The 26,304-nt window shown below is 49.4% G+C and overlaps 1 protein-coding gene across 1 annotated transcript in view; it reads right to left on the reverse strand.

Moving 5' to 3' along the window:
* The window catches only part of PRKDC (protein kinase, DNA-activated, catalytic subunit), a 2,818,033-nt gene that overhangs the window by 1,090,313 nt on the left and 1,701,416 nt on the right, over nt 1-26,304 (reverse strand). The window contains exons 61-62 of the mRNA XM_086965729.1: nt 3,112-3,243; nt 1,144-1,323 (exon numbers count right to left, since the gene is read on the reverse strand). Of these exons, the coding sequence (XP_086821855.1) occupies nt 1,144-1,323; nt 3,112-3,243 (312 nt within the window). The remainder of the gene's footprint in view (nt 1-1,143; nt 1,324-3,111; nt 3,244-26,304) is intronic.

Consider the following 26,304-nt stretch of genomic DNA (forward strand, 5'->3'; position numbering starts at 1 on the left):
ATCTGCTATCCTCACTTAGGCACTTAAACTAAGCTGTCTTTTAGCTTTTGAGAGACCTAGTACTAGCAGGAGCACCGTTCTGAGAATTATAAGATAAAACCCAGGAAACGGCAGAGCCACTCTCAAGCTTCTAAGCCAATAAAGTGGTATGCACCCATGCAGGGCTCTGCAGAGTACCATGCAGTGGAAGTACATTCCATATGCAGGAGTAAGGGGTCTAAGACAAATTCATAATATATGTCCATCCTTCTATCCCCCAGTGCATTGACCTTTGGAGGTGGCCTAAAGGAGTGTGCTTTGCATATAAGATATTGCTTGCCATGAGGACACTTGACATGAGAAAATGCACTTGCATTTAGCACTGTTACTTGAAGGACACTAAGGCTGAAGGCTGGGGTGGTGTGCACATGATTACCTTAAACCACTACTACTTATATTCAACTTCGACCACCACTACTTTTATTGATCTTTACTTTCACCTTTCTTCTGTCAATTTTTAGTGCTTAGTAGAACTAAAGGATATGCTGAAGAAACTGAAGCAAACATAATGGTAATCAAAGTTACGGTGGGATGAGCGATGTCTCAAACAATCTACCATATTATCTATGGATCACAGGGGTTCCATGAGCTGTCAATTTGAAACCAAGGATATCAATTACTCCAGTAGGTAGTTGCATGTCTGCTTGCCAACCAGCTGGCTTCAGTCATAGTCAGATTAACCTTTAATTTGAAGAAGCCATAAATGGAGAATGCTTTAAGACAGGATAGAATGTAAGTCTCACAATAAAATGAGGATATTTTATAGTATGATCCTCATTTTTAAAGATAAGTTTAAAGGGAAAAGAGGAAAAAGAAAACACAGCAACTAGCATTCAGATGTATGGCTGAAACAACACAGAAATCCGTAAAGTATTGGACCCATTACTTTCAAAGGCTTTCAAGACCCATTAGTTTTAAATGCTTTTCCATCAGTGTGGTGCTTAAAAGGGACCTCAAAACATTAAATAAGACAGGTCAAGCTTGGAAGAGGTGTGATCCTCTGGTGTGAGGTCCAGGACATATACAGCAATATGCAATGTTTAAATGAATAAATCAATGATTCAAAAACTCAAGTATATGCATCATTCATGAGGAAAGCATTACCTGAATGCAGGCTACAAAGGGAGGAAAGTATGTCACACTGATGCTCAAGAAGCGATTGAAATTGTCAAGCAACTTTTGTGTGATTTCTCTCATTTCTGAATGACTTCTCAATTGCTCAATTTCTTTTAAGATTCCAGAAAACAGGTTGCTGAAGAGCTGCTTTGCTAGTGTTGAATCCCTCTGTAAAATACAATAGGATTAAAAGTAATATGTTTCCTTGCCGAGCATATGGTTTAAATTTAGTGTGTCTCTAGCAACAGTACAGTTCAGTTACAAAGGGGTCGGAACACAGAATTTCTAAGGAGGTTGCCACTGTAGTATGAACTCTGGGCAGATAATTTATTTTGTGAATCTAAGCTGTACATCACAAGTATTCATATGATATTGTGGAGCATATTTTCATAATAAAAATATTATGCCTAATTTAGTTTGACTTAGGTAGCATGACTAGGCTGTATTATGCTGCTGCATTTCAAAAAGTGCTGGCTTATTTGTGTGCACTAGACCTGCACTTTGATGTTTTCGTTCTGTTTCCTGAAATTCCTTTAAATTCAGCTACAGTTTACGGTGTCTTTCTCTCTGCTTCTAAATGTAACTTTCCTCTAGCTTATGTGGTTGAAGTAGATAACTTTGCAACAAGCAAGGTTATGTTTGTTGTTCTGAAACTTGCACAAGCATCTTATAATGTCAAGTTTCCAATTTGTTTTTATTTCCTCTGTGCAACGAGAATATGTCCATTTACTGTCCTATAGAAATCACAAGGAAGTAGGAGTTAAATTAATAGCTTGATTGGTTGCTATGCAAGTAACATTTCAATGCTGCTCATTTAGGTACTGTCATGCTATGAAAATTGTGTGCTTTCTATGTTTAAAACATTGGAAATGACGTGCTATTTGAGGAAGAGCCAGCAGAGAAATTTCTATGAATTATACTTTTAGCTTCAGAGCAGTGAGGGTTGAAGCTTTTATGCAGCCAAACTTAGCTTTGGTCTTTGAATGAGACAGACCTAATGGCCATCTGCTTGACACTTAGAGAGGGCTACCTTACACATTTGCTTATGATTGTATTATGTCAATTCCATTGATTGATTAAATAACCTTTTTGCCTTCGGTAATGATTATTTTGAGATCTGAATTAATTAAAAGAAATTAGATTATGGCCTCAAGTCTTTTCCTTAATTTTATTGGCTACATGTAGGATACCACTGTTCTCCCTTTCCCGAGACTTGACCACAAGAAAACGAATTAAATTTGAGCATTGACAATACCTAGAATAACTACCATGCCATCACTTTTTGTGCTATGGTAGTCCCTTGTGTGGGGTAGATAGGTCCAGATGTGGGTCCCGAGTTTATTGGGCTTCTGCTGTACCTCACACCGATGAGTCCCAACAAGGATAAAGGTTGCCTGAGGTTGCTTGGTTTCCATTCAGAGGGTATGTAGATTAGCAAAATGGGCTGGAATGTACCTTTTTGGGGTGTGGCCAAGATGTATTTGTATATTGTTGGTCCCTGGCTTTAATGGCACGCCAGACTGAAAGAAATGCAGGGGATTTAGCCCTGAGCAATTAACACTGGTGGATGAGATCAGTTTAGGCATTACATTAAACTCTTTTATGCATTACAAAAACCATGCACCAAACTCCACTTACAAGCGAGAGGGTAAACAAAACCCCTCTTTTTTCTTTTAATAACATAACATGTATTTGAAAAGCACAAGTTCACCCATAGGCCTCTTGACGCTGAATAACAGATTTTTATTGTTATCCAAATCAATGTACCCATTTTATCGACCTCAGAAGGATGAAAGGCGGAGTGGACCCGCCGGAAATAAAACCTGTAACCATGAGGTCGAACACAGGCCTTTACAGTGGATGCATTAGTCCACTTAGCACCCCGACCCAGCTCATTTAACGTGTGCATACATTTCTTTTTAAAAAAAGATGATGTATCAGAACAGAAAAACAAACCTGTGCCAGGGCCTGAAGAGGAGCAATTAAACTGCTATATTCAATCTGGATATCTGGCAGGTCTCCATGTCTATAGCGTCTGTAAAGAGTGACCTGGGAATCCTGCTTAAACTTCATCTCAACTGTAATTTCCTAAAAGAAACCAAGAAAAATATAAAGTTTTTGATATGGTATGTTAAGGTTCTTATGGCTTTTCAAGATGAACAATTAAGATAAGAATTATTTCACCAACGGACATACCCATAATAAACTGCAAATAAAATACCAGTATTGTAGAAAATGTAAGGACTGGTTGGCAGACATCCCATGTAAAAAATAAGAAACACTGCCTCTGAAGTTGTAGGCATAATGGGAAACGTCTGCCTAGATGTTGCTTTATGGTTCTACAGACTACAATTTCTTTTTGCATATTTCTTTCTTAGATATTTTGCAGAAAGAGAAAACAATCTTAGTATCATTAATCTCTTACATGTTCCCTTATTAGTGGGAACTTAGCCTCAGTGAGCAAGTTACTCACCTTCAGTAATGCTCTTTTTAGTGCATACTATATCTAACCACAGATTCCTCACCTGTCAATATTACCCCAGGCATCAGATGCATGAGCAGATCTCCAGCATATGGTAAAGTGGTGTTGAGCACCTCCGCACCGACGTCATTCTGCTTCGGAAGTGATGAGCAGGGCTGCATATAAATATCAACCAGGCGAGCAGATGTCAGACACTTTCTAATTCTTGTCCACGTTCTCAGACAGAGTCAATAGGCAAATTGGCTTGACCTGTTAGGGGATCATTAGTTTGGGTCCTTTTTTAGGTGCAAAAAGTGCAGATTCCACACAATGGTTGGTGAGGAATCTGCAGCTAGATAGAGGATCTGCCAGATGAGCATTACAAAAGGTCAATAACGTGTTTTTCTAATGGATACTTTAGGATCCGTCTGCATGGTTACCGCCACTTTTTGCCTGGTGCTATGAAGTTTTCTGACTAGTCTGACTGGGATCCTGCTAATCAGGACTCCAGTCTCTGTGCTTTCTCCCCTAAACTGGTATGGTAAGTACTTAGGTACATCCTAGATTTGACACTGGTGCATCATTATCAGTCCCTAGTAGATGGTACTGAGGTACACATAGAATAGGCACACCAGGGGTCAATTTTTACCCTCACATAACTGGAATTTTTTTTCCCTGTTCCTGGACGTCCGACTGTGATGTTTATTATGTTTTTCACCCCACAGGTTCTTCAAACGCCAATTGGGCGCAACAGAGCTTATCCGCATTTCTACACCTATAGGTACATTTCACCTAGTGTTTTTTGGTAAAATACACTTTTACATTCCATATCCATGTGAGTAAGGTGAGGATATTCCTGCATATCCTCGTCCTGAAGAAGGAGTCGCTGTACTCCGAAACATGTCAACGCATTTTATAGAGGTTGATATACCCTAATACGTATAATTGTCAACCTCACATTGCACCCTTTTAACAATACCAGCCAAGGACATAATAAATATTTTTTCCTACGAGCCAGGTATTTTTTAACCTTCACTCTTTTCACCTCACCACTCACACTCCCTCTCACACACACAAACACATAGTTCACTATCAGTGCTCCTACGTATCCGTGAGTCGCAGCACGCCGCATCCCGTAGAGGGGTGCGAAGGCCCCGATGATGAAGCAGGACACCAAGGGGCCTGTTGGTGTGTGAGGGGTATTTAAACAACACTGTGTGCTCCCCATCACTTTAGGGATCACTACCACCTTCTGAGTGGATTCTATTTTGTTTAAACGAAGTTCCTGGTTATTTACCTTGGGTGGTTCCTTGGGTCCCTGGCACTTCTACGTCTTCTAGGTATAGTCTTGACTCAAGCTGTGGTTCGCATACCACTATTTTAGTATATGATTTGGTCTCCACCTTGCAACCAATATGTATTCGTGCTACTTATCTGTTTCTATTGAAAAGTATTGTGTGCATTGTATTTATCTACAGCTAGGAGACATTTGTATGTGTTAGTGATTGTCTTATAATAAATACATATTTTTATAAATACACTGTGTGGTTCTTCTTCACTTAATCTAATCCAATAAGATTATGTTCTAGTGAAGCAAGCTGCTTTACACTCCTTCTGGACTAAGCCAGAAGGCTGCCCTCCACAGCTACCACTTAGAGAGCTTTTTAGGAATGTTCAAGACCACTAAAATAACCATAAGAGTTGTCTGGATTAGTGCAGGGTGCCCACTTACATAAGTGTGCATCATATACCAAGCCAGCTTCTAACAGATACTTCTAATCATAGATTCCTAACCTGATTAAGAAATACCATAGCAGTACCTCCCTCAGTGGTGGGTCTGTGGAATAGCTCAAAACAAAAAGTCTTGCAGAATTGAATTGGAAAAATGCCAATCCAGCCAGACCTGACTATCAAGGCAAAAGTGCTTTGCAACCGTGTGCACTGATGGACATTTTGCAGCCTGACACATATACAGGACAGACAATCTGAGTAATGCAGCAGTAGTACCTGCCTTGGTTCGTGTGGAATGAGCCCTCAATCCTTCAAGAGGCTGCTTCTTAGTTAATGCATGGCCCATTTTTATGCTGGAGACTATCCAGCATAAAGATGGTTCTTTAATGCACTGTGTTGCACAAGTTACTTACCTTCGGTAACGATATATCTGTAAGAAACAGTAGTTAGTGTTAGATTCCTTACCTTAGAATATCCCCGAGCGTCAAACTGGATCTGGAAAGTTTTGCGTAGCAGTACCCCTGCACGCCGGTAGGCGTCTTCTGCGGCTCCGCGTTCCTCATCGCCGGCGTGACCGCCGGGATGACGTCGGAGTACTTAGACGCCACCCTCGCGCGCTGACGTCAGTTCTTGTACATAGCTTTCCGTGCCAGGAAAGCAGAGCCATGCCAGAGACCGACACTGGAGCCATGAAACTAGGGCCCTCAAAGGGAAATACCTTGATATCGGTTCGCAGAATGGGGAGTATGGGTGGGGCGGTAAGGAATCTAACACTAACTACTGTTTCTTACAGATATATCATCACCGAAGGTAAGTAAGTTGTGCATCTGAAAGAAACAGGTTAGTGTTAAATTCCTTACCTTAGAATAGATACCCCAGCAATACCAACCCCGGTGATGGGTCTGCGAACAAAGATCACACCAGAAAGTCCTGGAGAACGGAACGGCCGAAAAAAACATCTCTCCGGACTTGGCTGTCCAGGCAGAAGAGTCTAGCAAACGTGTGCGGCGAGGCCCACGTAGCTTCCTGACAGATGTCCTGCAAGGGGACTCCCCGACCCAGGGCAGTAGTATTCGCCGTGGCCGGAGTGGAATAGGCCCTCAGCCCAACAGGAGGCTCCTTTCTAGCCAAGGAGTAACAGACCCTGATGCACAAGACGACCCACGAGAGATGGTTCGTTTGTGCACTACCCGTCCCTTCTTTGCGCCCAGGTAACCAACAAAGAGCTGGTCGTCCACCCGGAACTGGCGTGTGCGATCTAGGTAGAAGGAGAGAACACGTTTTGGGTCCAGGCTGTGGAGTCTCTCTTCCTCCTTTGAAGGATGCGGAGGCGGAAAGAAGGTGGGCAAGGTGATGGACTGTCCGATGTGAAAGGCCGTAACCACCTTGGGCAGGAAAGAAGGACGAGTTTTTAAGACAATTTTGTCCGGTTGGACAGAAAGGAAAGGAAGCTTAGAAGATAGAGCCTGGAGGTCACTCACTCTCCTGGCAGAGGTGATGGCAACCAGGAATGCAGTTTTAGGTCAGAAGATGAAGAGGACAGTTATGAAGTGGCTCGAAGGGAGTGCACATCAGATAGGTTAGAACAAGGTTGAAGTCTCACTGAGGCATCACGAAAGGACTAGGAGGAAACATGTGCGTGATGAGTTTCAAGAATCTATTTACAACAGGGTACTTGAAAAGAGAAGGGTGATCAGGAAGTCTCAAGAAGGCTGAAATGGCGGAGAGGTAGCCCTTGATGGTGCCCAGAGCAGACCCCTGCTGGGCAAGAGAAAGAAGAAAGAGAAAAACTTCTGAAAGGGTGGCAGAAAGTAGATCCACAGCCTTTGCTGGGCACCATGCCACAAATTTGTTCCACCTGCAGGCGTATACCAATTTTGTGGAGGGCCGTCTGGCTGCCAGAATCACATCTCGGACTTCAGGAGGCAAGTCAAATGGCCTCAACTGCCACCGCTCAATCTCCACGCATGGAGGTGGAGGCTGGACAGGTTCGGGTGGAGGACCGTCCCCTGCTGCTGCGACAGAAGGTCCTCCTTAGGAGGCAGACAAATCGGGGGATCGACAGACATGCTGAGTAGCTCGGGATACCAGTATCTTTGTGCCCAGTCCGGAGCCACAAGTATGACTTGGGCCCGGTTGCGCCTGATCTTCTTCAGCACTCTGGGCAGAATTGGTATAGGTGGAAAGGCGTACAACAGCCCGTAGCTCCACTCGCGACGAACTGATGACATGGCGCATTCTCTTCGGTGGCGAATAGATCTAACCAAAGTTCTCCCCACTGCTGAAAGAGGCCTTGCACCACGTCCGAGTTCGGACGCCATTCGTGAGCCATCATGCACCGGAGGCTGAGTTTGTCTGCCAGGTGTTGAAACACCAGGGTGACGCCCTGGTGTTCCAGCCATGTCCAGAGGCACAGAGCCTCCTGACAGAGGGTCCACGACCCCACCCCACCCCGTTTGTTGCAGTACCACATGGCGGTGGTGTTGTCCGTGAACACCTGCACTACACTTCCCCGGACAGAAGGAAGGTATGCCTTCAGTGCAAGCCGGATCGCCCTCAGCTCCAGAAGGTTGATGTGGAGCCAGGACTCCGCCAGAGACCAGAGGCCTCTGATCTCCCTCTCTCCCACGTGGCCCCCCCAACCCAGGAGGGGCGCATCCGTCACCACTACATTACATTCTCCGGTTGGGGTAGTGAGAGAGATCTGCCGCTGACCCAATCGCGGTTCGTGAGCCACCACTGCAACTGCCTTGCAGTGCCCTCCGAGATCCGGACGTGGTCGGAGAGGTTGCCCAGATGTTGTGCCCACTGAAACTTCAGGTCCCACTGCAGAGCCCGCATCTGCCACCTGGCGTGATGCACCAGAAGGATGCAGGAGGCCATCAGCCCCAGGAGCTGCAGCGTCAACCTGAACGAAACTCGGGATAAAGGCTGAAAGATCAGAATCAGAGCCTGAATATCCAGAAACCCACTGTTCGGGAGGATAAACCCGAAACTGCGCCGAGAGGGGCACAGGTGTGACTTCGGCACGTTGATGGAGAACCCCAGCGAGTGCAGGAGGTCGGCCGTAGTCTGGAGGTGGGAGACGACTGTCTGGGGCAAGCCCTCCCTCAACAACCAATCGTCGAAATAGGGGAAGACTGAAACCCCTAATCTGCGCAGATGAGCTGCGACCACCGCCATCACTTTCGTGAACACCCGTGGGGCGTTGGTAAGGCCGAAGGGGAGCCCGGTAAACTGAAGTGCTCGGGCCTACCGTGAACCGCAGGTAACGCCGGTGGGCCGGCAGGATAGGGATATGGAAATACGCGTCCTGCAAGTCCAACGCTACCATCCAGTCTTCTGGGTCCAGGGCAGCTAGGACCTGAGCCAAAGTCAGCATCTTGAACTTCTCCTTCTGGAGGAAGCCGTTGATGCTCCGTAGGTCCAAGATAGGGCGTAGGCCTCCTTTGCCCTTCTTGGGTACCAGAAAGTAGTTAGAATAGCAACCACGTCCTACTTCTGGCCCAGGAACCCGCTCGACGGCCCCCTTGGCCAAGAGGGCCGTAACCTCCTCCTGCAGAAGTTGCAAGTGATCCCCTGACATGCGGAGGTACTGTGGTGGCATGGCTGGACGGGTCGCCTCGAAGGGGAGGGAGTAGCCCCTTCGGACAATTTGCAGCACCCACCTATCCGATGTGATGGAGCGCCAGTCGAGGAGGTGATGGCGAACCCCGCCCCCCACTGGCGTCGAATGGGCATGAAAACTCGGACTAAGAGGATTTTGAGGCAGATGCTACGGATGTGGACTGACCTTGTTGGTGTCCCCCTGCATCGCCAAGGCAGTCACCACGTCCGCGTTGAGGTAGGTTCTGCGGCCTGTGGCTAGCAGAACGTGTGGATGAGCCCCTTCCTTGGCCACAAAAGGGATGAAAGGCAGAAGTTTGCTGGCGTTGGCCGAGGCCCAAGGACTTGGCCGTAGCCCTGGAGTCCTTGAAACACTCCAGCGCACTGTCCGCCTTGTCGCCAAAGAGGCGGCGGCCATCAAAGGGCATGTCCATAAGGGTGGCTTGGACATCCCCCGAAAAGTTGTCGGACCTCAGCCAGGCGTGACTGCGAACCGCCACCGTCGTCGCAATGGCCCTGCCCAGCGAGTCTGTGGTATCGAGTCCACACCAAATGGAATAGCGTGCTGCGTCCCGTCCCTCTGCTAGGACCTGGGCAAGCTTTTCTGGACCTCCGCCGGGAACTATGGCAGCACTTCCACAACCGTATCCCACAGAGCGTGCCCAAAATGCAGGCGGTGTTGACAGACCGCAACCCCAAACTCATTGAGGAGAACAGTTTCTTCCCAAACTGATCGTACCTTTTGGATTCCCGATCCAGAGGAGCGGTCGGGAATGCGGTCTGGGACGTTGAGGCCTGGATAACCAGACTCTCAGGGGTGGGGTGGGTGGACAGAAAGCAGAGGTCGCCTGGGGCCGGGCGGTGGCGTTGGGTCACGTTCAGATCTACAGGGAGGCCTGTAGAGGGCTTGGACCAGGTGGCCAGCAGAACGTCAGTGAGGGCTTTTATATTTATTTATTTTTATTTATTTTGAAAGTTTTATATAGCGCGAACAAGATCTTTGCAGATATCAGAGCGCTTTACAAAGCAGGGAATACCAACAAGCGAGTGAAAAGCAGGTCATTAGGGAGTAAAGTGGAGCAGGTACATCAAAAAATGCAAGTATTACAAATAAATGTGTGCATAGATAGTCAGGTAAGTCAATAATACAGGTAAAACACATAGTCGTAGGGATCGAGCAAAATAATACATATCGGTGCAGAGTCTTACAGATCCACATTAATAGGTCAAGTGTATTTGGCCATGAGAATAGCTTTTAATTCTTTCTTAAAAAGTGTGATGGAGGAGATGAGCCTGGTTTCAGGAGGGAGTGAGTTCCAGATCCTGGGTGCCATTCCTGAGAAAGAGCGTTTATAAGTTTTTTCCTTCCGGAATCTACGAGGTTTCAGCAGAAGATTGTTAGTGCCTCTAGTGTTTCTAGAGCCGCCACAGATTGACAGTTTCTGAGTGAGGTATCCGGGAGAGCTCAGGTGTACAGCCTTGTGTGTCATGCAGGCGATTTTCACATGTATTCTGGCTTCAAAAGGCAGCCAGTTCAAGGATTTCAAGTCAGGGGAGATATGCGAGTGTTTTTTTGACCCAGTGATGAGTCTCGCTGCAGCGTTTAGAGATGCTCTTAAGGGTGCAGTAGTCGTTAACGGAAGACCGCAGAGGGCGATGCTGCCGTATTCAATTCGCGGGATTACTAGTGTTTTTACTGCAGTTTGGAAGTCTTTGGCTGGCAGGAAGGGTTTAAGTTTCCTCAAGGTATTGATTTGGAAGTTCGCTCCCTTGGTAGCCTTGCTGATATGCTGCTGCATGTTGAGATTGGAGTCGAGAGTTATGCCTAGAGATTTTGCTGAATCCACTATGGTGGGTTTGACATTGAGTGCAGTTAGCTGTTTAAGCCAGGTTTGAGTGGTAGAGATCTTCGCGGGAGGTGAGATCAGAAGGAATTCTGTTTTCAGAGCATTGAGTTTGAGATGATTATCAGCAAGCCAGGATTGGGTGCTTCTGATCGTTGAGTTCAGGAGTAAAATGTCATTGGGGGATTGTAATTTGAGATATAGTTGGGTATCATCTGCGTACATGTGGAAAAGTACATTGGATGCTTGTAGCAAGGTGGTGAGAGGTTCCATAACTAGGTTGAACAAAGTTGGTGATAGGGAAGATCCTTGGGGGACGCCTAACGAAACAGGTATTGGCGAGGACATCAGGTTGTTACTCTTGAATTTCTGTGATCTGTTGTGTAAAAAGGAGGTGAACCACTTGAGAACAGTCCCGGATATATCCATTCTTGTGTTCAAAAGTTCGAGTAAATTCTCATGTTTAACAGTGTCGAATGCTGAAGAGAGATCAAGAAGGATGAGGAGGCAGGTATCATTTTGATCTAGGATTTGAAGGGCGTCGTCAATTATGTGAGTTATAGCAGTTTCAGTACTGTGTCCTGCTCGGAAGCCTGATTGATGAGGGTTGAGGAGATCAAACTGATCAATGTGTTTAGTCAGTTGTAGTTGTGCGCATTTTTCCAATAGTTTGGCGAGAGTGGGAATATTGGTAATGGGGCGGTAGTTGTTTAGGTCGGATGGGTCGGCGGTAGGTTTCATTAGTAAAGGTGTGACTTGTCCAACTTTGAGGGAGTCTGGGATGGTTCCTTGTTGGAGCGAGCTGTTGATAATTTTAGTCCAGAGTGGAAGGAGCAATGGAGAGAAATCTTTGACAGCGTTAGCAGGGAGGGGATCCGTGAGGTGATTGGAAGGTTTCAAGGTGCTGAGCAGTTTGCCTATTTCTTCTTTGGAGTAGGTTTCAAAGGAAGACCATGTAGCATTGTTTTTTGGTTCAGTGGGTGTTATGCAGTTGGGTGTGGCGAAGAGGCTTGCGTCAGTGCGGAGATCACTCTTTATGTTGTCAGTTTTTTGGGTAAAGAAAGCGGCGAAGTCTTCACCGGAGGGTGCTTCGCATACAGTACTTAGAGGTTGGGGTTGTTCCTTGGCTTGTGTTCTGATTAGCTCAAACAGTTTTCTTGGACGGTTTTTTGCTTGGTCGAGCTGGAGGCTGAAGAAGTTTGCTTTTGAGCGCTTTATTTTCCTGAAGTAGGCGTTTCTCTTTTTCTTCAGGATTTTCAGGTGCAGTGCAGAGGGAGCTGTTCTCCAGGTGCGCTCTGCCATTCGCATGGCTCGTCTATCTTCATTGAGACTCCCGTCGTACCATGGATTGGAGATTTTAGCGGAGACTCTTTTTAGCTGCATGGGAGCCGCCTCAATTATTGAGGTCATGGCGTTGAGATAGTGGTCAGTCAAGGATTGGACATCTGTAGCGCCCGTAGTAGGGAGCAGGAGGTCGCGGCTGTTCGGGGGTAGGGAGTATGGGTTGAGTTTTTTCAGATCTCTTTTCCAGACTTTAGGTCTGGAGGATTGACCCGTTGTTGAGTTTGACTTTTTCATTGATGAAGAATGTGACAATATGATGGTCTGACCAGTCACATGGTTGGATAGACTCAAGTTGGATAGCGTCCTCTTTGGCGATGATAAGGTCGAGGATAGAGCCTTTCTCGTGGGTCGGGCTGTTGCATATTTGGGTGAGGTCCAGGGCGTCGAGGACGTTTTTAAGACTATTTACCACCGCATCATTGTAATCGTTCCAGTGGAGGTTGAAGTCACCAAGGTATATTTGGGTGGGCTGTCGTCCGGCGTTGGTTGAAATCATGTCCATGATTTGTTGGACGAAGGAGAGGTTGTCTCTGGGTGGGTGGTAAATGCCGTGAAGAGTGCATATCGGTTTACCCTCACTGATAATATCGAAGCAGATGCATTCGTAAGAAGTTGGGGAGGGTAGGGACGATGCGGAGATTTTCAGAACAGAAAGATTGTTCCTGTATATGCATGCAATTCCACCACCTATCTTGCCAGACCTGTCAAGCCTAATGATGTGGTAGTTGGGGGGAACCAGAATGTCCATTATAGGTGTAGAGGATTCGGTTAGCCAGGTTTCAGTCAAGATGATTAGGTCGAGGTCCAATGTTAGGATTAGGTCAGCGATGGCGGAGGACTGTCTAGAAGCCGATCTGCAGTTTAGGAGAGTGCATTTGAATCGGGGTGTGTCAGGGGAGGTAGAGGGTACTAGAGAGAGGGGGACTTTCCTAAGGTTAATCGCGACGGAGAGTCTGTTTAGTGTGGAGGGTCTACTGGGATTTGAGTGTATCGTGGGAATGGGGAGGTGCGAGGCGGTTGGGTGGTTTAGGGCAGCTGGGTCGTAGGAGCGGAGGAGGGTGAGAGTGTTGAGATCCGAAAGAGGGTTGCATGTGCGACGGGGGCGGTTGTTGCGATAGCAGGCAGGGTTCGCTGTCCAGTGTGTGCGACGGGTGCGGTTGTTGCGATTGTGGGCGTGGGTCGCGGTCCTGTGTGAAGGATGTAGCTTGGAAGCGTTATAAGGAACGGGTGGAGAGCAAGTTGAGAGGGGGTGTGGTGGTGAGTGAGGTGAGTCTGGGGGGTGTGATGAGTAGCTCTTTGATAGTGTGAACGTCTTCTTTGATGGTGTGAATGTCTTCTTTGAGCTGTAGGAGGGAGGACATAATCTTGTCCAGCGTGGGATAAGTGTGAGTGCTGGGGGTGGGAGTCGTGGGTGAGTGGCTGACCTGGGGATTATCGTTCGAGTGGGGGGGGTGAGTTGGTGTTCACGCAGGGCTCCGTGGTGTCGGCGTACGGGATGGTGTTAGGGAGGAGAGAGTGTATGGGAGCGATGGGAGTGGATGAGGTACGGAGGAGGTTGGTGGCGTAGAGGAGGGCATTGGTAGCGGCATTGGTAGCGGGCGGAGAGAGCGGGGTGGAAGTGGAGTGTATGTTGGTGGTGATGGGGGAGCCTGAAGGGTAGTGAGGGCTGAGAATGGGGGGGGGGGAATGGGGTTGGGAATGGTCCTGTCGTGGGGAGGGGGAGTTATAATAATAGGTGTGGTGTGCTCTGCGTGGTTAATTAGCGGGTGGTAGTGGGGACTGAGAGTGTGGGGGAACAAAGGTTGGGATTTGTCGTTATGTGTGTCGTTCTGGTGCTGATCTAGGGTGGAGGGGTTGTGGGTGGAGGTTGTTATGTCCGGGTAGAGAGGAATGGGAGTGGTATGTGTGGGGGTCAAAGGGTTAGTGTTGTGGGTGGGGGTTGTTATGTCCGGGGAGAGAGGAATGGGAGTGGTATGTGTGGGGGTCAAAGGGTTAGTGTTAGAGGGGCAGCTAGTGTAAGAGGGGGAGAGGTTTGTGACTGTGATTGAGGAATGTGGGGTGGTATCAGCAGGTGGGTGATTGCCTAGGGTGCTGGGGGTAGAGGTGAGGTGCGTGTCAATCTGATGCTGAGCTAGGTTAGACGGGTTGTGGGTGAGGGCTGTGACGTCAGGAGTGATCGTGCTGAAGGAGTTATGGGTGGAGGTCCGCAGCTTGGAAAGGTGTTCTTTGAACTTGGGGAACAGGTTGTCTAGTAGTTCCAGGTTCTTGTCTGTGGATTGAATTAGGACAATCCCGTTATTTTAGATAGTAATGGTGATTTTGCCAGGGAAGAGTTGGGATGGTGTGATGGAGAGAGTTAGGCCATGAGCGGTTTTCCTGGTGGTGGAGACGGTGAGTAGGGTAAGGAACGTTTTTCTCCATTGAGCTCTGCGTGAGGTGTGGAAGATGATATCAATGTTCAGGGCTCCATTGACCGGTGAGAAGTAGGTGTCGGCAAAAGGTGTTTCAGAGTGGGATCTTAGGAAGTTGTGTTTAAAGCGTTTAGCAGATTTTTTGGTGAGAGTGGATGGGTAGTTGATTCTATATGTGTGCTTGCCGATGAGATCCATGCTGGGATGGCTGTATAGGTGGGTATGGGAGGGAGAACGATAGTAATACACATATGCAAAGAACAACTGTCAATTGTAGGTTACATAGCACAAGAGTGACATTAGTGAGTGGCCAAAAATAGCCAAAAATATAGGAGGTAGCAATCGGTGCAGTCCAGGAAAAAACAGTGAGTGGGTGCAGCTTACAAAAAATGTACAAGATATATGAGGTAGCAATCAATTAAATGGAACCAAAGTGACACTGGTGAATGGCCAAAAATAACCAGAATGTAGGAGGTAGCGTCGGTGTATCCAGGAATAGAAAGTGATTGGGTGCAGCTTACAAGAATGAACAAAATATGAACCAAATATATGAGGTAGCAATCAGTGCATAATAGGGATAAAAGTGAGATGGGTGCAGCTTACAAAATATACAGTAGACAAATAGGAATAAAATACTAAAGAAATACTGGAACCAGTATAAGTGCAAGCAAAAGGCTACAATAGACAACTATGACACTAGTGAGCACCTGGTAAAATATGAGGTAGCGATCAGTGCACCACCGGTGAGGGAGAAGTGAAAATGGGTGCAGGTTATACAAATGTACAAAATACCAGCAAAAGTATAATACTGCAACAAAAGGCAGACACTCAATCGCATGAAGATTTAGATACAGAGCAATGTAAAGCCTGTGGTAGAGGAGATTGGTCTAAAAGGCCAGTTCTTAGGGTATGTTCAGGTAGTGGGAATGACTAGTCCATGATGGCTGCCAAAGCGAGAGAGAGTCTAGCCCAAGATGGCCACCAAATAGGAGAGATCGAGATGATAGTCCTCTTTTTGGTGTTGTTGCTTTTAGAGCAGGGGAGGACAGTTTCAGTTTCTATATGAACAAGCCCAGTTCCTAGCTTGCTGGGAGGGAGTCTTATCTCTGCTTTGCTGATCCCTGACCGCGTTGGTATGAAGCCTCATGGTCAACTGTTGGGCAGGAGGGCGATTTATGACTCCAGTTTATGGCCCCAGCCATATTGGCAAATGGTGAGTGAGGAGACCGCAAAGCCCGCGAAAATGCATAGCCTACAGCGCATTCCGGGCATAAAATGAAAGACCGGCATGAGAGTTTAAATCAGTAGTTTTGCGTGCAGAAAAAAAAAGATTTCCGGGCAGAAAGTGAAAAACCAGCATGAGTCTATATTGAAAAATGTTTTGAAATAGTTCAGTTACCTTCTGGGTCGTCAGGCTGCACTAACGCTGCTTCCAAGTCAGGCATCTCCAGAGCAGAGCTGCGCAGTGGCCGCCCAGACACGCAAAATAAGGCACACCGGGGACGCTTCAACAGCCGGTTGATCCGTTTTCGATGTTCAACTGGGAGGGGGGAAGGGGGGAGGCCCTTTCCTGCAGATCCCCTGCCCAGCCGGGCAGTAGGGGGCCGTCTCAATTTCCACGTCTCCTTTATTGGGGAATCCTCAGGCTTGGGGAGAGCTGGCAAGAACTGTTCTCCACTAGTGCCCAGGTTTGCAAAAAGATGAAATGCAGGGTCGACTCCGCCCGCCACCTACACTGTCCGCCTTCTCCGGCGTCGCCGTGATGTGTCGGACTCAGCTCGCAGCGAGCAGCCAGGCGTAGAGCCCAACGGGTGGGGACGCCCTCGCTCGCCCGCGTTCGGCTAGTCCGCCATGCCTCTCACCTCCTCTGCCTCCACGACCGCGGGCGCCTACTTCCTCCGATGTCGCAGGAATCAGTCCCGGAGGTAGCAGCCAGGCACAGATCTCAGCGGGCGGGACAGGGTGCACAGCTCCCAGCGTGAGCGGGACACCGGGGGTCTCGGCAGTAGTTACAGGCGGGCAGGACCGTTCCGCAGTGGGGTTTCCGTTGTACTTCAGGTGCAAGCAGTGATCCTGGTCCGGGTCCACTTCAGTGATGTCCCGTAGGCAACCACTGACTCCGCTCGGTCCACCAGTCATCCACAGCGGGCTCTAGGCAGCAGGCATCCTTATCGGGCTCCGCAAACTGGTCAGCGGGGAGCCCAGGGTCCGAAGAGGAAGGCGGGAACGGCTCTGTCTTCTCCTGCGAGTCTCAGCCTCCAGGCAAGTCGGGGATCCTCAACAGTTTTCGTTCAGGCAGGTAAGCAAATCCAGTTACTTGTTCCAGTTACTTTTGTGTAGCTTTGCACGGTGCAGCTCGGAGCTAAATGGGGATAAAACCGAAGAATGGGATCCCCAGCACTGGAGCTCTTACCGAGAGCTCCTACCCGGCGGCCATCTTGACATTATGGACATTAAACGGCAGGAGAGGCTCAGAGGAACTTGCCTGCGGTTTGAGCACCTCAGTGAGGTGGTTAGTCCTCACGGCCGCGACCGGGAGCTCAAGAGCCAAGGCCTTTTCTGCCCTAGTCAACACCACTCTGTAAGCAGCCCCCTCCTCCGTAGCCACGGTAGGAGGGGCGACAAATCCAGTGTCCAGACCACTGTCCTCCCCCAGCTCGTCTACCCAGTCCTGGCTCAACTGGCACTGCAGTGCCAGAGGGTCCTCAGACCCCTCCCAGTCCCCCTCTTCATCCATCTCCTGATAGTCAGTGTGAGAAGTTGGCCTGATATGTGATGTCCACTATTCTAGTGGGCACCCTGTATCAGTCCAAACCACCCTTATAGTGTTGGTTGTAAAGTCAACCTTATAGACCAGCTATCCTAGTGGTAGCATGGACAAAGCAGTCTTAGGCTAAACTCAAAAGGGCATGTGAAGCTGGCTGTTTTACCATATGTAACCCCTTTAATACCAAATGAAAGGAAACCACACAGGTTATATATAAAATATATATGTACGGATTACTAACAGAACCCCTCTGAACTCTTTATGAGGTCAGAGGCACAAGCACATAACAAGATACTCAATTATCATACAATAAGTTGCACAATATACAGTAGAGCCCTAGGGGCACTTCAAACTATATACTAAAATAGTAGTATAAGAACCACGTCACGAACAAAGGATAGGCCTAGGGCCTAGGGAATCGCTGGGGCTACGCTGTACTACCAAAGGATAGGAAGCAGGAGGCCCACGTGAGGCGTGTGCACTGTCTTAACACACACGCGAGTTACCATAGAGTTATAATGGGAATGAAAGAATTAGAAACTAGTTGATTTAGGACACTTCCGGATGGACTAGGAGAAAGCTACTGAAAACTAGGACACTAGGATAGTCAATACCCACAGGAGCACCGGAGTACTCGCGTTACCTCACCCACAGGAAGCGGGTGCATATATGTCAAAGTGTGTCTGGTTTTGTCGCTGAATTCTATGGAGCCTTGAAGAAAGATTGCTGCAGGCGACCAGGAGAGAAGTGTCCGGTTGGATCCAAGGGCGGATCGAGGATGAAGAGTACCTGAAAGCAGAGGGGACAGAGTCTTGGTCACTAGCCAGTGACCAGGAAGGAACCAGGCGATGTCGTGAAGCAATCAGGTGATGTCGTGAAGCTGGTCTCTGCAGCCACGTGGTCCAGGAGGTGTCTACAAAGACCAGGAGCTGGGCACGGACTGTCCCACGAAGGGTCGCGCTATCGGCGGTGTCGGCTTCTGGAATGGAGTCAACAAGCCTTGGCAAAGGCAACCAACGCAGGAATCAAAGATGGCTTCTTAATCAGACCTGCAAGGTCTGATGGGCTTCTCCTTTTCAGGGAAGCAAGGGCCAGCCTGGAGCAACCAGGCCAGCAGCGTAAATTCGTAGGTTCGTCGTCACAGAGGCCACTAGCCAAAGGGCAAGTGACCGGACAGACGCGTCGAGCACAAAAACACTAGCAGGCCCCACGCAGCACTCGTGGAGTGTGGGGGGCTGTGCGCCAGTGCAGAAGGCGCTCGGGGCAGGGGCTTCTAAATCCCCAATGCACAGCTTCGAGGGTGCCTCGGGAGCTGCACAAGTAGCAAAGTGCAGGTTTTCCAAGATAGCCGGTCTCACATCTCTCGTCGCCTCCACGGGTCTCAGCTTTGCTGTGGCTGTGGATCGGGCTCATGGAAGTCTGGCTCTTGTCAGGCTCTGTGATCGGGCTACGGCGGGTGCGTTGATAAAGCAAACCGCAGATCGCTAGATGGTGCCTGTTTGCACATGGTGGTCACTCCTTGACCACAAGGGAGATTCTTCAGTCTTCTAGGTTCAGTAGAATGTCGAAGGTCCAGAGTTTCGTTTCAAGTGTCAGTTCAGGATCAATCTACAGTCTCTTGACTCAGCTCCTACCTATATACTAATCTGAGGGGCTGGATTACCTGTTGGGTCACTCCTATGGGTGGGACCAGGGAAGGGGGTGGTTATACCCCTTTCCCTTTGTCCAGTTTCACGCCAGAGCTGGGGCTGGAGTGCCCCAGCAACTGGTTTCAACCGGACTATGCATGGGACACCTTGTGTGCCCCAGGCAGTGTCTCATTTCATTCAGCCCTCCCTGCCCCAATACACTATGGCCTGTCTGGGGTGGTGCTAGCACCTCCCAAGGCAGGAAACCTATTGTCCAAGCCTCCCTCTCTGGAAGGACTCCCAGCAGCAGGAGGTCAGACTTGTGTCTGTGGGAGCAGCATCCATCTTGTGATGCTGAGGCTCTGGTTAACTTTAACCGGATTTACTAGGTACAACATGTATTCTCCCTCTAAAAGGGTGGAATGCTACCCCCCTCATCAGAACTGGCGAGGGGGTGGTATTCCAAAGCATATGACACCTTACACAACATGTTTTGATAAAGCCAAACCAAAGTTAGCATTCAACCGCGAGGATGCTAATGCACTTAAGAGTATATGGTATGGCTATACCATAGAACAGCTATAAGGACATGGTTCCGAAAGCTGCCGACAGGTTCAGCTCATGCTAGAGCCTCATCTCACATAAAACCAAGCACTCTGCCTCCAGGATTGTTAAGGCCTGCCATAGGAGTGACTTATAGGTATATTGTGTCTATATGTAAAGGTAGGTATAGGGATACTACACCTAAGCAAGGGATGATTACACGACCTTGCCCCAGCTGAGTGATCAGCCAGTTGTGTCAATGTGAATGTCCAGCCAGGGGTGGCATAATACATGCTGCAGCCTCTGGTAGGCCTTGGATGAACCTATGCCCTGGGTACCTAAGGAACACTATACAGGGGCTCATAAGGTGACCCAATATTCAATTGGAGATGTACCTAAAGTACATGGAGTACATTTTACAGTGAGAGCAGATAGTTGGCCTGGGATCCTGCTAATCAGGGCCCCAGGCTAAGTCGAAAAGCAGCTAAACACTAGGCAAAAAATCTGGGGTAACCATAGTCAGGTATCCACCTTCCTACAGTCAGGAATAAATGATGGAGCCGGGTCGTCGGTGAAGGGCTCACCGATCGGTGTCGAAGATGGCGCCGGTCCGACGCTGGATCCGGACCGGGGACAACGTCGTCCGAGGACGGTGTCGGGGGCGACACCCTTGGTGACGGCGCCGGCGGAGGGGTCGTAAGGCCGACCTGCATCGTCACGGATCCAGGCCTGAATCCTGAGGAGCCGAGCAGGGTCGTCGACGGCGCCAGGGCCGAAGCACCCAACGGCGCAGGGGCCGGAGCTGCCGGACCGCTTGGGTTCCCAGACTGACCCGCGGGGCCCGAAGGCACCGCGGAGGGTCGCGCGGAGTGAAGCGCAACCTCATGTCCGTAAGGAAGGCGCTGATCTCCTCCGGCATCGCGTGCAGCCCAGGGACCGGCAGGTGTGGAGCTCGACGCGCGCTTGTGGCTCTGGCGGAGCCGCGTGGGCGGTGTCGCCCGAACCCCCGGCCGCATTGCGCGAGGGTCAGGGGCAGTCGGAAGAGCGATGTCGCTTCTTCGACTTTTTGTGCCTCAACTTACCTGAGGACTTGGAGCCCGACGAGTTGTGTCGACTCGCCGAGCAGTGAGGACTGTGGCCCCGCGACCGGTCCCTCGACCTCTTCCTGGACCGGGACCTCCAGCGGCGCGGGGCTGACTGCCGCAGCTCGAGACGCTTACGGGACCGCTCCCGCCTAGCCTTCGAGGTCAAGGCTCGACAGTCGGGGCACGACTTGTCATCATGGTCGGCCCCGAGACAGTAAAGGCACCGACGGTGGGGGTCGGTCACCGACATCAGTCGGTTACAATCTTCGCAGGGTTTAAACCCGGGCATCCCTATCGGCACCTAGAGTCGAGGTATCGACTCGAGAAGGATCCAAAAGAGATCAAAAGTTTAGTCAAAAATTTACTAGGAGTACTGCTCTTTCCGGATCTGCACTTGCTGGCGTGGAAAAAAGAAGAACTGAAGTCGGCACGCAAGGGCGGAGTCTAAGTACTCTGACGACGTCATCCTGGCGATCTCGACGCCGATGACGGACGTGGAGCCGCAGACGCCGCCTACCGAGGCGCAGGGGTACTGCTACGCAAAGCTTTCCGGATCCAGTCTGACGCCTGGGGATATTCTAAGGTAAGGAATCTAACACTAATCTGTTTCTTTCAGATGTCCTGCTTTACTCCTGGGAAGCCGATAAAGAATTCCATATGACATTGTAGGCACTGTGTTCATAGTCGTCCTGACATCCGCGCTGTCAACATAACCGCCTCTCCGGTGCGCTGACGTCAGTACTTTACACGACTTTCCACGCCAGAAGCGCGGAGCCATGAATTGACTGACTGTAGTGTGTGAAAAAGGCAGCTAGGGCCCTGAAGGTAAAGACCCTTGACACTAGAACCTATGGAAGATGGGTGGTCGGTAAAGAATCTGGGGCTAGATCATGTCTCTACCAGATAAGGCGTTACTGAAGGTAAGTAACTTGTCCATCTGATAGAGATATCTAGCTGCCGATTGAATACCTTTGAACAGATACCCAAGAAATGCCATCCCCAGAGGAGGAACTGTGGCAAGGTTTAGACCAGGAAGTCCTGCAAGACAGAGCGACTAAACAGGCATTTTTCAGGGCACCTGGGTGCCCAGGCAGTAGTGTCTGGCAAACATGTGCAGTGATGTCCATGTGGAGCACTTGGCATATATCTGAAATGGGAGCACGACGATGGTGAGCCTGGTGGCCGATTTTGCCCAGATGGAATGGGCCCTAAGCCCTCCAGGAGGATCCTTCGTCGCTAAAGCATAACAGATTTTGATACAGAGGATAATCCAGCTAGACATAGACCTCCTTTGGACAGCCCGCCCTTTCTTTGCGCCCATGTACCATATAAAGAGTTGGTCATCCACCGGGAACTTTTTGGTTCGATTGAGGTACAACGAGAACGCTCTTTTTGGGTAGAGACAATGGAGACGCTCTTCTTCCTTAGAAGGGTGCGGCGGTGCATAGAAAATGGGTATAGTAACCAACTGCCCCATATGAAAGAGCATTATCACCTTAGGTAGAAAAATTGCCCTTGCGTGAAGCCCCACTTCATCCAGAATGACCTTCAGGTAAGGAGGCTGTGATGACAGTGCCTGCAGTTTGCCCCTGGCAGAGGTTTTGCCACTAATAAGGGTGTTTTGATGGTGAGCAGCCATATAAAGAAGTTTTGCAGCAGCTCACACGGTGAACACATCAGAAAGTTGAGAACCAAATTAAGGTCCCACTGTGGCATAATGAAGGGTGAAGGGGGGAAAAAGTTGGTTAACCCCTTTAAAAATCTGTGTGCCAATGGGGATTTGAAAAGAGAAGGCTGATCAGGCAACGTAAGAAAAGAGGAATGGGCCAAAAGATAGCCCTTCAAGGTACCCAGAGCAGAGCCCTGCTGGGCTAAGGGAGGTATGAACAGGAGGTTATCAGATAAAGATGCAGATAGAGGGTCAATAGACCATTTTGTACAATATTTACAAAATGTGGACCATCAGCAGGCATATACCGAGATCGTGGAGGGATACCTCGCTGTCATAATAACCTCGCAGACTTCAGGAGGAAGGTCAAAAGCTGTCACCGCTCAATCTCCATGTAAGGTGGAGAGTGGACAGGTGTCGGTGGAGACCCTCCCCAGCTGCTGCAACAGGAGAAATTCCCGAAGGGGCAGCCTGATCGGAGAATCAATGCTAATTGCCAGAAGTTTGGGATACCAGACTCTCCGTGCCCAGTCCAGAGACACAAGAATGACTTGGGCCCCGTCACTCCTGATCTTCTTGAGCACTCTGGGTAGGACTGGTATGGATGGGAAGGCATATAGGAGGCTGGAGCTCTATGGACGAAAAGCATCGCCGAGCGAGAGCTGCCTTGGAAACTCCAGCACGCAAAACTGCAGACATTGTGCGTTCTCTACGGAAGCGCACAGATCTAACCAAGGCTCTCCCACTGCTGAAAGAGTCCTGCACCACTTCTGGATGGAGCCACTCGTGATCCGCTTGGCACCTTCGGCTGAGTTCGCCCGCTCTGGCGTTCAGAGAACCGACCAAATGTTGAACCACCAGGGTAATGCCCTGCTGTTCCAGCCAAGTCCAGAGACGAAAAGCCTCTTGACACAGTTTCCACAAACCCACCCGCCTTGCTTATTGCAGTACCACAGGGCGGTCTAGTTGCACAAGTTACTACTTGTGTAACAATATATCTGTAAGAGACATTAGTTAGTGATAGATTCCTTACCTTAGAATAATCCCCAGGCGTCAGACTGGATCCGGAAAGTTTTGCTTAGCAGTACCCGTGCGCATCGGTAGGTGGCGTCGTGCGGATCCGCGTCAGTCACTGGCATCGTGAGCACCGAGATGACGTCACGGAGACTACTTGGGCGCCACCCATGCGCGCTGACGTCAGTTCTGTACACGACTTTCCGCACCGAAATGCAGAGCCATGCAAGATACTGACCAGTGGTCCATAAAACTAGGGCCCTAAAAGGGGATGACCTTAACCCTAGTTATCAGTTCGCAGAACGGGGAAGATTGGTGGGGCGGTAAGGAATCTATCACTAACTAATGTCTCTTACAGATATATTGTTACACAAGTAGTAACTTGTGCATCTGAAAGAGACACGTTAGTGATAGATTCCTTACATTAGAATAGATACCCTAGCAATACCAACCCCGGAGGTGGGTCTGCAAACAGGATTACACCAGAAAGTCACGGAGCACAGAACGGCCAAAGAAGCCGTCTCTCCGGACCTGACTGTCAAGGCAGTAGTGTTTGGTAAACGTGTGCAGCGAGGCCCACGTAGGTGCCTGACAAATGTCCTGGATGGGGAATGCCGCGTCCCAAGGCAGTCGTGGCTTAAGTTGCGCTGGTCGAATGGGCACGCAAACCCACAGGAGGCTCTTTCTTGGCCAAGGAGTAACATGCTTTGAGGCACAGAACGACCCACCGGGAAATGGTACGTTTGTGCAAAGCCCACCCTATTTTGGTAGCCACAAAAGAGCTGATCATACACCCGGAACTGTTGAGTATCCTGCAGATAGAAAGCAAGCGCACGCTTTGGGTCCAGACGGTGGAGCCTCTCCTCCTCCCTGGAAGGATTCGGAGGTGGGAAACAGTGATGGTCTGCCCAATGTGGAAGGGCGTGACAACCTTTAGCATGAAAGAAGGACGGGTCCTTAAAACCACCTTGTCCGGATGAACAGAAAGGAAAGGAGGTTTAGGAGAAAGAGCCTGGAGCTCACTCACTCACTCTTCTGGCAGAGGTGATAGCTACCAGGAAAGCCGTCTTCAGTGTAAGAAGACCTAAAGGACAGTTATGAATAGGCTCAAAGGGAGGGAACATCCGAAAAGTCAAGACAAGATTTAAGTCCCATTGAGGCATTATGAAAGGCACAGGAGGAAACGTGTGTGTAATGCCTTTGAGAAAGCGGTTAACAACCGGGGACTTAAAAAGAGAAGGCTGATCAGGAAGCCTCAGGAAGGTCGAAATGGCAGAAAGATAGCCTTTGATAGTGCCAAGAGCAGAGCCCTGCTGGGCCAAAGATAGGAGAAACAGAAGAACCTCAGAAAAAGAGACCAAAAGGGGATCCACAGCCTTTGCTGTGCACCACGCCACAAAATTGTTCCATAGGCAGGAGTATACCGTTTTAGTGGAGAGACGCCTGGCTGCCAGAATGACATTACAGACTTCGGGAGGAAGGTCGAAAGCAGTCAACTGTCGCCGCTCATTCTCCACGCATGGAGGTAGAGGCTGGACAGGTTCAGGTGGAGGACCGTCCCCTGCTGCTGCGACGGAAGATCCTCCCGGAGAGGCAGACGGATTGGGGGATCGATACTCATACTGAGTAGCTCGGGATACCATACTCTTCAAGCCCAGTCCGGGGCCACAAGAATAACTTGGGCCCGGTCGCAGCATATCTTCTTCAGCACTCTGGGCAGAAGTGGTATAGGCGGAAAAGCGTACAGTAGATTGCAGCTCCACTCGAGACGAAAAGCGTCTCCGAGCGAGTGCCGCCTTCGAAATTCCAACGTGCAGAACTGATGACATTGCAAGTTCTCTTCGGTGGCGAATAGATCTAACCAAGGCTTTCCCCACTGCAGAAAGAGACCTTGAAATGAATGAAATGAAATGAAAAAAGAACTTAATTAAGCGCACTGCGGCCAAGTGGTTTCCTGGCGCTGAGGGTTGGACCAGACTCACAGAGGGGACTCGGGAAAACTAACAGGGGAAGGCCTGGGAGAACAGAAAAGTTTTAAGGGCTTTGCTGAAGTGGGTGTAAATAGGGATGGAACGGATGGACAAAGGAAGGCTGTTCCAGAACCGGGGGGCCAAAACCGAGAATCGGGTGCCTCCCGTTCTGGATTTACGAAAGCGGGGAACATGGAGAAGGGAGAGAGAGGAGGAGCGGAGAGTGCGACTGGGGACGTGAGGAGAGATGAGAGATCCGATAAAGAGGGGAGCTGAGTGGGTGTGAGCTCGAAAGGCCACACAAGCCAGTTTAAAGAAAGATCTAAAGTGGACAGGAAGCCAATGAAGGGACTTGAGTGCAGGAGTGATGTGGGAAGATTTGGGAAGGCGAAGAATGAGACGGGCAGCCTGGTTTTGAATGGCCTGAAGACGGCGGGTTTCGTAGGCGTGTATGCCCACGTACAAGCCATTCCCATAGTCAAGGCGAGAGGTGATAAGGGCCTTGACTATGGTTTTGAGGGCATCCGTGGAAAAGTAACGATAGATTTTCCGAATGAGGCGGAGAGACAGAAAACAGGAGGATACTACTGAGCTGACTTGGGCATGCATGGTAAGGTCATGGCTGACCTTGATGCCCAAGGTCCGAACAGAAGAAACCGGTGAGGGGGGGGGAGCCAAAAGAGGGAGGCCAGTGAGCCGAGGACCAGGGGTTAGAGGGGCCACCCGTGAGGACAAGCTCCGTCTTGTCCGGATTGAGCTTCAAGTGATTTTATATCTGAATGGATGAGCATCAAACTAAGGTGGAACAGAACTTAGGAAGAGAGACAGAGGGGGAAGAAAGATCAAAGACGAGCTGGAGGTCATTCGCGTAGTTATACACAGAGAACCCTAGCTCGAGAAGAGAGGCGATGAGGGGCTGGATATAAAGATTAAAGAGAAGAGGGGAAAGGGAGGAGCCTTGGGGGACCCCGCAGGTGACCGGGCGGGGAGGAGCGGAGAAGCCCGAGAGTTGAACCGCTTGGGACCTGCCCTGGAGAAAGGACGCAAGCCAAGAAAAGGCAGCGCCCCGGATGCCC

This window comes from Lissotriton vulgaris, chromosome 4_1 (genome assembly GCF_964263255.1).
Source record: "Lissotriton vulgaris chromosome 4_1, aLisVul1.2, whole genome shotgun sequence".
Taxonomy (NCBI): domain Eukaryota; kingdom Metazoa; phylum Chordata; class Amphibia; order Caudata; family Salamandridae; genus Lissotriton; species Lissotriton vulgaris.